Raw genomic sequence first — 15,192 nt, forward strand, 5'->3', positions numbered from 1 at the left:
AATCTATACATTCAATGCAATCCCAATCCAGATCCCATCAACATTCTTTAAGGATATGGAAAAACCAATCACTAACTTTATATGGAAAGAAAAGAGACCTTGGATAAGCAAAGCACTATTGAAGAAGAAGATCAAAGTAGGAGGTCCCACACTGCTTGATCTCAAAACCTACTATACAGCCACAGTAGTCACAACTGCCTGGTATTGGTATAATATCAGATACATAGACCAAGGGAATAGAATTGAGAACCCAGAAATAGATCCTTTGACCTACAGTCAGCTGGTCTTTGAAAGGGCCAAAATCCATTAAATGGGGAAGAGAATGTTTGTTTAATAAACGTTGCTGGCAAAACTGGATATCCATTTGCAGAAAAATGAAACAAGATCCGTACTTCATACCATACACAAAAGTTACCTCCAGATGGATCAAAGATGTAAATGTGAAATCTAAAACTAAAGTTCCTCAAGGAAAAACTAAGGGCAAATTTAGGGGCCCTAATATATGGCATAAATAGACTATCAAGCATAACCCAAAATATACGAACAGCAGAAGAGAAACTAGATGAATGGGACCGTCTAAAAATTAAAATTTTATGTGCTTCCAAAAACTTCTCCAAAAGAGTCAAAAGAGAACCTACAGACTGGGAAAAAATATTCTGCAATGACATATCTGACAACAGACTTATCTCTAGAATGTATAGAAAACTTCAACACCTCAACAACAGAAAGACAAATAATCCTATTGAAAAATGGGCAGAAGACATGAATAGATACTTCACCAAAGAGGATATTCAGGTGGTCAACAAACATATGAAGAAATGCTCACGATCATTAGTCATTAGAGAGATGCAAATCAAAACAACGAGATAGCATCTTGCCCCAGTACTAGTAGCAAAGTTCAACAAGACAGAAAATGACAAATGCTGTTGAGGATGCAGAGAGATTGGGACTCTTATACACTGCTGGTGGGACTATCAAATGATACAACCAACTGTGGAAATCAGTATGCCAAGTCCTTAAAAAGTTGGAAATAGAAATACCATTTGACCCAGCCATTCCATTACTAGGTATATATCCTAAAGAAGTTAGAGCCAGGATAAGAACAGATATATGCACACCCATGTTCATTGCAGCACTATTTACAATAGCCAAAAGATGGAAACAACCTAGGTGTCCATCAACTGAAGAATGGATAACCAAACTATGGCACACACACACAATGGAATATTATGCAACCCTAAAGAATAATTTAGAATCTGCAAAACACTGCATAACATGGATGAACTTGGAGGACATTATGCTGAGTAAAATGAGTCAATCACAGAAGGACAAGTATTGTATTAGTCCATTATGGTAAAAAGTCAAGGAAATGTTTATATATGGGAGGAAATTTTCTTTGTTGGTTACCAGAGGTGGGAGGGGAGGTAGAGAACACTGTTAGGTAGAAACAAGTACTGATTTGGCTGAAGAGAAGGGCAATGTACCATATGTGAGTGATCAACACAGTGGCACCAAGGAAGACATAGAGAGATGCATGGGAGGTACGGACAAGAAAGATGAACCCTTTTGCACATACAGTACTGCATTGTCAGTGAAGGCTAACATGGATATATAGGTGGATAGATGGGTGGACAGACTGAACTATTAGGTATGTTTATGCAGGAAGGAATGTGCCCAAGATCATGTATAGGGGTGGCAGACAATGTTTCTACAAGTGCACTGGTATGTTCTGTAAGAATTCCCAGGTATATAGTAGAGCTGACAAGGGACAATGTTGTAGTCACTCCTTGGGCACAGCCAACTACCTAGAGGGAGTGAGTAGTTGGATTTGTGGGCTTGGGACCATAGTTACAGGGGACATCAAACTCAATTTGCATAACATACTACACAGAAACATTGTTTCACATCCTACTTTGGCAAGTACAGACTGGGATCTTAAAAGCTTTCAAGCAGCCATCTAGAGGCAATGATGGGCCTCTCCTCGTCCCGAGCAAAAAAGAATGAAGAAAACCAAAGCTTCATGGAAAAAATTAGTCCAAAGGACTGGTACAGTGTGTGATCCTCAGCCTATATGACTATGAGACCAGAAGAACTAGGTTGACAGCAACCACTGTCAACCACTTGGAGGATCTATGTAGGAGATCCTGGATAGAGTGGGAGAACAATGTGGAACAAAACTCAAAATCATTTGAGGGAAAAAAAAAAAAAGGGACCCGTTTTGCTGGTCTGATAGAGCCTGATGGAACCACTGAGACTATGGCCTCTAGCTGCCCTCAGGTCAGGAATTGAACCCACTCCTGTGGCTTCCAGACAAACAAAAGATAGGCATATGAGGTGAACATTTACACTAGGTAGATACACTCCTTGGAGAAAACAATCATGGGAGAATAGAAGGGCTGTGTATTCACAGGGAGACAGTTCAGGGTGGGGGCGGGAATGCATGAAGGGAAGGACACAGGGAAGAGGTAACTATGAGGAGGAAGTGGGAGGGGAGTTGTTGCATTGTGGTAAATTGTAGTCAGTATTATGAGACAATGTGCATGTGAACTGCTATAAAGAAAGTGATTTGCTCTGTAAACTTTCAGCCAAATCACAATTAATTTTTTTTTTTAAAGTGACTTTAAAGAAATAAAAAAGCTTATTAAAAAAAAAGGGAGACAATCTAGGAATGTGGTTTGCTCAATATACTGGGATTACTTAGAATATTAAAACTGAAGATTTAAAGCCACACTATATGTTTATAACTCTACTATTGAGGATATATCATGATAATTGCATCTTAACTGGGTAAAAATAAACTCTTTCAGGGCAAATCTAGAGTATGGGCCAGCATCTCCTCAGCTGTTGCCAAAAATCTCTAAATTTGTACCAGTGTAAGGAAACAATCTCTACAAAAGGAAACCACAGACCACAATTTAGAGGAGATTTTTTTCATTATAGAGGATGGAGAACTCCTGCCTAGAATGTTCCAGTCCCCACGCCAATAACAAGCCACCCACAAGCATTTACTAACTGCCCACTAGTGTGCTCTAGAAAGAACTATGTTTCTGATAAATGTTTTGTCAGGCATGATCTCTAGCAACTTTAATTATCTGGGACCCCCCCCTTGTGTCTATGGTCCTTTCTCTGCAGGAGCCACAGTAAGTATATGTCAAAGAAATAAAAGGTCAAAATAGTATAGATTGTGTGTGTGGGTGTGTGAGGGGACTATAAAGAAAAAGGCAAATAATGGTTACTGGCTAGAAGAAAACTATTATGATTATGGGGAGGAAAGAATATATGGATACTAAGAAATTGGAGGACGTGAGATAAAATGCATTGATTAAATTAATACTGAATTTAAACCACTTATTTCAACCTATCTTCCCAATCACACTTTGTAAGGGCTCATGACCAGGAACAAAGGTAATAAGTGACACATTTTTTACTTTTTCTCCCTAATCTTGTCCTTGGCCTAAGACCAAACCAAAACCAAACCCACTGCCATCAACTTCATCCCAACTCGTGGTGACCCCTTTCTAAGGCAGTAAATCTTTACAAAAGTAGACTGCCCTATCTTCCTTTCATGGAGTACCTGGTGGATTTGAACTACCAACCTTCTGGTTAGCAGTCAAATGCCTTAGGCACTGCACCACAGGATCAAAGAAATCATGAGTGGAAAAAGACAGTATTAAATGAAAACAACAAAAAAACAACTTAATAGCTGAGAATAAAACTTGAGAGGATCATGGAACCATAAAGAATATGGCCTAGATAATTCATCATCAAAATAGTCATAGTTGACATATTGTAATAAACCAAGGGCCAGCTGATATAATGAACAGCTTAAGCAAGGCAATCCGTTGGAAAAACAAATTTAACAAGAGAGTTAAGCTGGTTAGCAAAAGGTCAAAATGAGGTCACAGTCATGAGTTCAGTTGGTTTTGTTCAATCCTAGGATCACAGACTGCTAACAGCTGCCTCTCTGACTCAGCCAGCTGTCTCTAAACATCTGTGTTTTGGTCACATGAGAGACTGAGTAAACGCATAAAGAAAAAAAAAATCATTCACTATACAGGGGGAAAAAATCAGTAAATGAGTAGCCTTGTTGATGGTAGTTAATGGTAACTAATGGAAATCATTTCTGTGTATTTTCTTAAAAGTAGGGAGCTCTGGTAGCATAGTGGCTAAGACACTTGCCTGCTAACCAGACGGCTGGCGGTTCAAACCCACCAGCCACTCCCCGGAAGGAAGGTTGGGCAATCCTACTTCCGTAGTGATACTGCCTCGGAAACCCGAGGGGTCGCTGTAAGTCGGGGCCGACTCGACAGCACATAACAACAACAACAACAATGGAAATCATTTCTGTGTATTTTCTTAAAAGTAAGCAGCAGAATGTATAGATATAAGATAGCTGATAACTATCTTCATGATGCTAAACAAAAGCACCAATTGACCTGGAATTTTATATCAATTAAGGCATAGTTCAATAATAAAAGCATCTTCTGGAAATAATAAGTTAAAGAGCAAAATCATCTAACCAAAATAGGAAAAAAAATATATATATATACATACGGGTATTCTCTGCTTTTCTAAAGTTCATTTTACACCATTCGTTTTTGCAAAAGGCCTAGTGAAAGTTGTTTTCACTAGCTGAAAGAAATCCAAAGAGGATTTCTAGTTTTACAAAAAATGGCAAGAAGTGAAACTAGTGTTCAACGTTTATTTTGCAGCAAGCCATTACGGAGGGAGTGCACTCCCAGCAGTGAGAGTGGTGTCACCAAGCTCCTTCTCCAGGAACTCCACTCAACATCTCAGCTGCAAGCCGCCATAGCTTTGAACTATGTCTATAAACACTATTTGTCAGTGTTATTTTAGGTTTGATGTGTTATTTGGTACGATTTGTTAGGTTATTTTTTGGGTCTGGGAACACTGAAAAATGTTTGCTGCATAAATTAATGGTAATTGCTTCTTCCCTTTATGGCATTTTGCCTCACAAAAGGTTTCACAGCAACACTCTACTTTTGGATAGCAGGGGGAAACCTATATAATTATATAATAAATAGACACTATAGGGATAGAGATGCTGTGGTGAAAAGAAGGGCTGTAAACAATGAAGCCATTTAAATATAGAACCTAAGGCTGTGGGAATGACAGCTATAGAACAGACTAAGATTATAACTTTGAAAATATAAAAATAATATTATTTCCAAATCTGTGAGAAGGGAGGTAGAAACACTGGAAGAGTATTATTTTCCTTGTCTTTCTTAGCAGTGAATCAATCACTACTGTCTAAAATTAAAACATGAAATTTAAAAAAGAACCAAGGTAGTAATGCAGATTTTCCAATAATACAAAAAAAAAAAAAATCAAACTTCAAATGAAGACTATGATTTCTAATTAGAATAGCTACAAAGTGGGAAGTGGTAGGAAAATCCCTTAAATATCAATACATTGTTCTAGATTTCTCTAGACACATCATGCAACAGAAAGTATCAAACACTGTTTAAATTCTCAGGGAATATCTCTCCACTTTGCACCCAACCCAATCCCAAAAAGAACAGTTAAAGCCATAATGCATTTACTCTCTCCCCAACCTATAAACAAGCAAACTAACAAGCAAATAAAAACTTGTTACTATCAATTCCAAGTCACAGACACCACATGTACTAGAGAGTAGAATTGGTCTATAAGGGTTTTTTTTTGGGGGGAAAGGAGTCCTGATGGTACAAGTGGTTAAGAATTTAGCTGCCTGCTAACCGAAAGGTTGGCAGCTCCATCTTACCAAGTGCCTCCACAGGAGAATGATGGAGAGATCTGCTTCCATAAAGATTATAACCTAGAGCAGAGTTCTACTCTGTCACATGTGGTAGCTATGAGTCAGAACTGACCTAACAACTACAATCTTTTCTGAAGCAGATTATTCTGGTTACTTAGTGCCACTCTGATAAGAATATACCACAAATGGGATGGCCTTAACAAACAGGAGTTTATTCTTTTACAGTTTGGAGGCTTTAAGTCCAAGTTCAAACTGCCAGGCTCTAGGGGCTGGGTGAAAGCCCCTCAACCTTGGGGTCCAGCTCTGCCTCCTGCTCCCAGCCCACTGGAGCTAGAGGCATTTCTTCACTCAGACAGCTGTTAGCTGCTGAGGCTGAGAAGCCCCAAGGTTGACAAGTAAAAAGGCACAGTCCCGATGTTACCAAACACATGGCAGGCCATTAACTTAAGTCCATTGTGAGTCCCAAGGTCAGCAGACCATAGCAGGCTGCTGAGCAACAACACGGCTACATGCAGGGTCCAAGTGTGCCATAGGCTAGAGACCATCCTCAAAGCCTCTCCTTATATAAAGGAAGCAGACCACATACTCAAAGCTACTCAGTTGCTCCCAGTAGATTCCACCATGGAATTGACTACCAGTCTCATCATGGGGAATACTACCTCCGGTTGCCCAGCCACTCAACCAGGCCTAGCCAAGTTGACATACAAACATAACCACCACACAGATCATCAAGCCTTACTTTTGCAGTGTCACTAGGTGGGTCTGAACAGTCAAACTTTAAGTGAGTAGTTGAGTGCAACCTGTTTGCACCATCCAGGGACCCCCAACATATAAAACTTTTCTAAACTATACCCACTGTATTGATCACTACTATTAAGTTCCCCCCATGCCACACATCCATATCCCTTTTCTGGTAACAGCCCCTTTCCCCACACCAGGTGGCTCTGGTCCAGTAGGCCACACACTCACATGATCAAAGTGAGCCATTTCCAGTTACTAGTCCAAAGGGGGCAGTGTGACCACAAGCAGAGTCAATAAGAATCCCTTGGAATGACAATGCACACTAGTAGAAGGTCAGGAGGCCAAGTTGGGAGGACATACTTCCAGAGCTACTAGCAACCATGGGCCTTGGTCTCCTGGACTAAGCCCATCTTAGCAGGAGAAAGTGAGTTCAACACAAGAAGAAGGATAAGCAGAAAACATAGCACACCCCAAAAGAAAAATTCTGGGCAGCAGCAATGAGTCCCATTTCCAGTGCCTGAGGAGGCAGTTTCTGTGTTCTTGATTTTTAGCTGTGTGCTACCCCCAGTATCTTTCCTATCTGTGGAATAAAAGATGTGTGCAAGCTAGTTTGAGTGAGTTTCTGTCACCTGGCAACAGAAATAGCTCAATTAACCCATCTTTTCTATCAACCCCCTCTCCTTTCTCAGAAAAGGAGAGTTTCTTCTCCTTTCTAAGATTCTTCTACTCACTTACCCACTGGATCTCATTTCTCCCTAGTTTGCATAGAAACTTCTCCAGAAATCTCAGCCTCATTTCTTATTATGATGGACACCTACCCTTCCCAGAGTCAGATTTTTTCCTTTAGCTGAAGTTTCTAACAGTTTAAAAAAACAAACAAAAACAAAGCCTTTCCTTGATGGTGAATTGCTCTTCAGCTTCTAGGTCTTTTATCAAGATTCCACAGTTGTCCTCATTATTCATTCACGTTACTCTACTTTTGCAGTCCATTGAAATTTGACTTCTTCCTACATTAGTCTATTAGAATTGCTATCATGAAGGACAATCAAACCAAAACAAAACCAGTCGCCATTGAGTCAATCCAACTCATGGCCACCCCATGTGTTGCAGAGTAGAACTGCTCCACAAGGTTTTCATGGCAGTGACCTTGCAGAAGAAAACTGTCAGCCCTTTCTTACATTTGTGCCACCCAGGGACTTTTTGAAGGTCAACAATGGACTTTAATTTGCCAAATCATAAGAATATACCACAGACTGCCAGAAGAATGAACAAATCTGATTTGGAAGAAGTACAACCAGAATGCTCCTTAAAAGTGAGAATGACCAGACTTCATCTCAGGTACTCTGGTCATGTTATCAGGAGGGATAAGTTTCTGGAGAAGGACATCATGCTTGGTAAAGTAGAAGGTCAGCAAAAAAGAGGAAGACCTTCAACAAGACACACTGACACAAAGGCTGCAACAACACGCTCAAGCATAGCAATGACTGTGAGAATGGAGCAGGATTGAGTAGTATTTCATTCTGTTGTACATAGGGTCAATATGGGTCAGAACCAACTCAACCACATCTAATATCAACAATAACAACAACTATATATATATATATATATACATATTTACATACATACATATACCCATATACATATATACCCATATGGGAGCTCTGGTAGCATAGTGCCTAAGGCATTTGACTGCTAACCAGAAGGCTGGCAGTAAAAACCCACCAGCCACTCCTCAGAAGGAAGACTGGGCAATCTACTTCTATAGAGATACTGCCTCGGAAACCCAAGAAGGGGTCGCCATGAGTTGAATCAACTCGATAGCAGTGAGTTTGTTTTTTTAAAAAACCAAACTCACTGCTATCGAGTTGAGACATACACACACACACACACACACACACACACACACACACACATATATATATATATATATAACTTTTCTAAACTATACCCACTGTGTTGGCTGCTAACCAAAAGGTTAGTAGTTCAAACTCACCAGCTTTTTTGGGAGAGAAAGATGTGGCAATCTGCTTCCGTAAAGATTTACAGCCTTGGAAACCATATGGGGCAATTCTACTATATCCTACACATTCACTATAAATCAGAATCAAGTTGATGGCAATGGGTTTTGGGATTGTTTCATATACATATATGCATACATACATACAAGGAGCTCTGGCAGCATAGTGGGTAAGGCATTTGACTGCTAACCAGAAGGTCGGTGCTTCAGACCCACCAGCTGTTCCACAGGAGCATGGGAGATGGGGCAATCTACTTCCATAAAGATTTACAACCTTAGAAACCCAATGGGGTTTGTTATGAGTCAGAATTGACTTGATAGCAGTGGGTTTGGTTTTTATACATACATACACACACAGTGGGAGCTCTGGTGGTCTAATGCCTAAGGCATTTGACTGCTAACCAGAACGTTGACAGTTCAAACCCACCAGCCACTCCTCAAAAGGAGGACTGGGCAATCTACTTTCATAGAGATACCATCTCAGAAACCCAAGGAGGGGTCTCTGAGTCAAATCGATTCAATGGCAGTGAGTTTGGGTTTTTTTGGTTTGGTACACAAACAGTAAAATCTGTGAAAGCCAGAATCTGTTACGAGGCAGAGATCTGTCAAAGAAGGAAAACTTGAATAGAGAGCAATAGAGAGACAAATGGTAAGACTACACCCCATAAAGGGCAGAAAACTTTTCATGAACTGGAAAAACATGGCAGTCTTGTTGATCTCTGGCTCTCATAGTTTTCACTGTACATAAAATCTTCAAAATTTGATAAGTTCAATATGGTAAACATCTCATTTACAGTTACAGCACAGGTCAGTTCAGATTAGTCACATTTCAAGTGCTCAAAAACCACATGTCGTCAATGGGTATACCACAATGGGTTTTTGCAAAGATAGAGGCTCTAGCAGGGTAGGTCCAGAGGAAACTGAGAAGCATAGCAAAGGAGCCATAAAAGGCAAAAAGGTGATTTTTTTGAAATGCAACTCTATGATCACTCCCCTTCTTTAAAATATAAACAAACACCTTCAATGACTTTCAGTTATCATAGACTAAAGACTAAATTCATTAAACATCTCATAAGGCATGATGTTCTGATCCTTTCTCCAGCCTAAAGTCTTTCTAACCTATTTTAAGTCTCTGGCTTGAGTGTGCACCTCTCACAAGACCTCAGTTTGTGGTAATCAGAATTGCAGGAGAAAGAAAAGACCACCAAAGGGCTTATTCTCTTTCCCCTTTTGCCCCATGGCCATCAACAATCTGGCCAAGGCCTGGGAATGGGAAGAGGAACTCATGGCTTAGCCTTTGGGAAAGAACAAATTTAAAAAAAAAAAAAAAAGTGAAGGTTCCTTAGGCAATGATAGGCTCTATGGGTAGAATGGGAAATAAGAGGCGCTTGACTCATACCACAATGATTGGCCCATGTTTGAGCACTAACTCCAACATCTTAGCTTTTGCTTCTTTCCCTTGCCACCATCAAACCCTTAGATAGACTGAAATACATAACAAAGGAAAATGGTTTTTCACTGTGGTTAAATTAATGATAGGAGCTCTGGTAGCGTAGTGCTTAAGGCACTTGACTGCTAACCAGAAGGCTGGCGGTTCAAACCCACCAGCCATTCCTCAGAAGGAAGGTGGGGCAATCTACTTCCGTAAAGATACTGCCTCAGCAACCTGACTCGAGACCCAACTCGATGGCACATAACAACAACAACAACAAATTAATTATATGGAGAGAATGTTCCTAAGGGAGAGTCTTGACACAAGACCCTTCAAAATTCCCTCAGTAGCCCTCAGGAAACATTTTAAAGGCCACCAATCAAACCTCTCTAGTCTAAACTAATGAATTCAAATGCCCTCATTTTTTGTTTCCAACCAATCACTGTAAAGCCCCCCAATTCAAGTTGTCCTGCCACTACCTTCCCTGATCTTGCAATTTCCAATCAGAATGCTACACATTTAGTTCTTGATTTTACCTAATAAAAATGCCTCTGTTAACTCTGTCATTTCAGAATGTTTGATTTCACTTTGTGAGATCAGTTGTGTCCCTTGTTTGAACTGTTTTAAACCTTCAGTAAATCTCTTTGCTTTTATTTTAATAGAGTACACATTCTTATTCATTAACAAGATTAAATTTTATAGAGCTCCCATAAGAAAGGATGGGCAGCAAGTAGTTGGACATGTGCGCTCAGGACCACAGTCACAGGGGACATCAAGCTCAATTGGCTTAACATACAACACAAAATAATTGTTCCACATCCTACTTTGGCAAGTAGTGACTGGGATCTTAAAAGCTTGCAAGTGGCCATCTAGATGCCAACAATGGGCCTCTCCTCATCCAGAGCAAAGAAGAATGAAGAAAACAAAAGATGCATGGAAACAATTAGTCCACGTGACTGGTACACCATGTGATCCTCAGCCCATACGACTATGAGACCAGAAGAATTAGATGGTGCCCAGCTACCACTGTCAACCACTTGGAGGGGGATCTATGCAGGATATCCTGGATAGAGAGGGAGAACAATGTGGGGGGAAAAAAAAAAAAACATTAAAAAAAAAGGACCAGGTTTGCTGGTCTGATAGACCCTGATGGAACCCCTGAGACTATGACCCCTAGCTGCCCTTTGGGTCTGGAGTTGAACTCACTCCTGTGGCTTCCAGCCAAATAAAAGACAGGCATATAAGCAGAACATTTACATTAAGTAGATACATTTCTAGGAAAGAACAATCATGGGAGAGTAGAAGGGCTGTGTATGCACAGGGAGACAGCTTTGTTGTTGTTGTGTGCCGTAGAGTCAGCCTGACTCATGGAGACCCCTCCTTGGGTTGCCAAGGCAATATCACTACAGAAGTAGATTGCCCAACCTTCCTTCTGAGGAGTGGCTGGTGGGTTTGAACCTCTAGCCTTCTGGTCAGCAGTCAAGTGCCTTAGGCACTATGCTACCAGAGCTCTTAGGGGGCAGGAATGCTTGGACGGAAGGACATAGGGAAAAGTCCTTGGGGAAGAAGTGGGAGGGAAGCTGTCACATTGTGGGAAATTTCACTCAATGTCATGAGACTAAGGATATGTGAGCTGCTGTATGCAAAGTGTATTTGCTCTGTACACTTTGACCCAAATCACAATAAAAAATAGAAAAAAAAGAAGAAAATGTGGGCAATCTAAGATTATAGCCATTGAAAATCCTGTAAGTACTGTTCTACCCTGAAAAAGATGGTGTCATCTTGAGTTGGACTTGACTCACAATCAACCGGCCTTTTGTGTGTGTGTGTGTGTGTGTGTGTGCATACAGATGTGAAACATCTGATTATTCATAAGTGAAACTAAAGGAACAAAACTTAAATGTTAATTATGATGGACACATCAAAGCAGTCATCTACCATAAAAGTAGGTCACTTTCTTTTTTAAAATTCTATTAAACACTCATAATGCATAACTCTCTACGTATCTCAAGGAGCCCTGATGGTGCAGTAGTAAACAGCTCAGCTAATCAAAAAAAAAGGTCAGCGATTCGAACGTACTAGCCACTCTGTAAAAGAAAGGTGTATCAGTCTGTTTCTCTTAGGATTATGGCTTAGGAAGCCCTATGGAGAAGTTCTACTCTGTCCTATAGGGTTGCAATGAGTCAGAACTGACTCAACAGCAATGGGATTTTTTTTTTTTTGTATATATAACCACTTTGTTGTTCATAACTTAAAAACAAAAATGTACCAGAAGAATTATTTCTCAGGATGTAATAAATATTATTATTTATTATTTTAATAGTGTCATATTCAGGCAAAAGTGAATTAATTATTATCAATACCTAATTAATAAATAAGCAGGCAGGATGTTTAAAAGGAATACAAATAAAGGACTTAAAATTACTGAGTTCAACTTAAACAGGAAGAATTATCTTTCACATCATACTTCATATTCCAAGGTCAAAATTACTTGATATGTAATAAATTATGATAATGATGATACAATGCCCTTTCTTAAACAGAGTGCCCCAAGAAAAATCTTATTCATTAAACATTCATTTTTGGATCCTAGAAGGCTAAAGCAACTTTCTGAAGACACAGAAGATCACAACAAAGAAAATATTGCCAAGCCATGCAATGTTTATATTGAGCCTAGAGAACTTTGTTTTGCACAGAGGCATAAGACTAATTGTTTTTAAATGTTCTTAAAGCACATATACCCACATATGCTAGAAAGTATAAGGTAAAATGCCTGGGATTCACTTATTTTAAAATGAATTAACAAAGAGGGAGCATTCTGTACAGCAAAGAGACTACAAAGAATGAAGATCTCTGCAAAATGAGAGGGAATAACTTCCAGGATTGAACATTAAATAAAAAGAACAAAATGCAGAATAAAGCATAGGGTGAGCCACCTTTTGTTAAGAAGAAGAAGGGAAAATATGTATTCTCTTTTACAAGAAAGATAACTCAGAAACAATAAAAATGTTTATCAATAGAAGTGGGTGGCAAGTGAGATTTCTAATAGTAACTTTTTAAATAGCATTTTCAACATTTTAGCAATATAGACATTTACATCTCCAAAACTTAAAACATTTAAAAGGAGAAGAAAGCTAAAATTCAATACAAACAGAAATAAATGAACCAAAATATATCATCCTAGAAACATAAATAGAATTCATTCTAGTAACTTTTAAACATAACACTTTGACCATACAGATTTAGGGGGATATATTCTAAAGATAAAAGGAAGTGCCAAGATATCTTAAAGTTTACTCAGTTGGTTTATTGATGATAATAATGTGGCATCACAGTTTCAAAAAACATTTATGCATCTTGTAAGGTAGGGTAAATAGATATATTAATAAAATGGTGAATCATTAAATTGTAAGTGATAAGATACAAATAAAACATAAGAGAAGTTAAATAAAAAAAATAAAATGAATATACAGTTTGCAACATGAACTTTTGACTGCCAGAGGGGACGTACTTCTTGGCAATATTGCAGGATCCCCTCCTTGGTGCCAATGCAGGTTTTGGTCCCAGATGGATCTGACTCCCACTTTCCATTCTGCACATTCATGTGCATGTTGAGCTTGCCACAGAACATGGCAATCTGGGGTTCTGCCAGCAGGCCAGCATTTCCATCAGTGGGTACCTGAAAAGATAAGTTTCAGTTAGTTACAGAATCCATAACTCTGGGGTAGACGTAGGGGAAAGGGTTGTAAAGGGGAATAGGGAACTGGAAGTAACATCAAAAACTGTTCTCTTATTCTTGCTGATTCTTAATTGTGAATTAGCCCAGTCTTCAGCATCCCTTCATATTCAAAAATGAAAGAAACTCTCAAGGAGATGGATGAATAGAATAGCTGCAACAATGAACCCATACATACCAACAAATATGAAAATGGTGCACAACTGATCAGGAACATTTCATTCTGTGATATACATAAGACCATAATGAGTCAGTGCCAACTTAACAAAAACATTACAGATAGCTATAACCACCTATGAGATAGTGCTTTTCTGATACTGAAAGAGGAGGAAATTGGCACTATCGGAAGGAATTTATTTATTGAAAAGTTTCTACGCCCCCCACACACACAAACCCACATCCACACAATGGATTTTCTGGTGCTTACTGAAAGATTCAGACAATAAAATAAGATGTTTCTGAAATAAAAATAATCACACTGGAGGAAACCACATTCTCATAATAATCTTAAACTGACTCACACAAAGGACAATGGCAGTATTGCCTGGTGACCAGGCCCAGGAGTGAAGTTGTATGCCTCCTACCAGCACTGAGAGCATGGTACTAGGCACCTATGTGATTACATTATATTTTGAACAGAAAAATTCAAACTGTTGAATTTACCATCTACAAATGTGACTGAACAAGTTAGATGTTCCGCCTGGTTTTCTCCCAGAGTATCCTCTCAGCTCCTAAGAGTATAAAAGAAGATGCTGGTAACCTTGTCCAGCTCCCCAACCACCACAGACAATGTTGTTGTTGTTAGGTGCCGTCACGTCAGCTCCCACTCACAGCGACCCTGTGTACAACGGCATGAAACACTGTCCAGTCCTGCACCAGCCTCAAAATCCTTGCTATGCTTGAGCCCATCATTGCAGTCACTGTGTCAATCCAATTGCAGACAATATACCACTTCAAAAAGATAACTTTGAAAAGAGCTTCTTCTGTATTTTCAGAATCTAGTATTGACAGATATTATGATGCTGCTGTCAAGTTGATTCTGACTTACAGCAACCCCCTGCATCTCAGAGCAGAACCAGAGGGACATCAATGTCTGATCTTTCAGGAGATCACCAGGGCTTTCTTCCTAGGCACCTCAGCATGGTCTCAAACTGCCAACCAATCAGTTAGCAGTTGAATGCATTAACCTTTTGTACCATTTTGAATAAAAATTTTAAAAGGGAAAACGGAAGTTGTGCATTATCTGTACTACTTGACTTAACAGGTTCTGATATCTCAAAAAAAAAAAAAAAAAATCAGCAAGAATTGAAAAATGAGTCCACAGGAGTGCTATTAGAAACAAGAATCAAAAGACACATTAAGCACAGTAATTCCTCTCATTAAAACCAGCTGCAGAAAAAATGTATGAAACCCATGCCGAGAAGAATTAACACCCAACAGAAGTCACTGATGCAGTCAAGAACTGGGTTATTTTATAACTTGTATCGTTCCTAAAAATTGGTCACAGG

General features: G+C 39.3%; 1 protein-coding gene across 1 annotated transcript in view; it reads right to left on the bottom strand.

The window, feature by feature from the left end:
* LOC103199254 (amyloid beta precursor protein) overlaps nucleotides 1-13,621 on the bottom strand; it is a 347,436-nt gene extending 333,815 nt beyond the window's left edge. The window contains exon 1 of the mRNA XM_007943494.2: nucleotides 13,460-13,621. Coding sequence (XP_007941685.2) covers nucleotides 13,460-13,579 — 120 coding nt within the window. The 5' untranslated portion in view covers nucleotides 13,580-13,621. The remainder of the gene's footprint in view (nucleotides 1-13,459) is intronic.
* Nucleotides 13,622-15,192: the final 1,571 nt, after the last annotated feature.

Source organism: Orycteropus afer, unplaced genomic scaffold (genome assembly GCF_000298275.1).
Source record: "Orycteropus afer afer isolate SDZICR_OR568_19922 unplaced genomic scaffold, OryAfe1.0 scaffold00108, whole genome shotgun sequence".
Classification (NCBI taxonomy): domain Eukaryota; kingdom Metazoa; phylum Chordata; class Mammalia; order Tubulidentata; family Orycteropodidae; genus Orycteropus; species Orycteropus afer.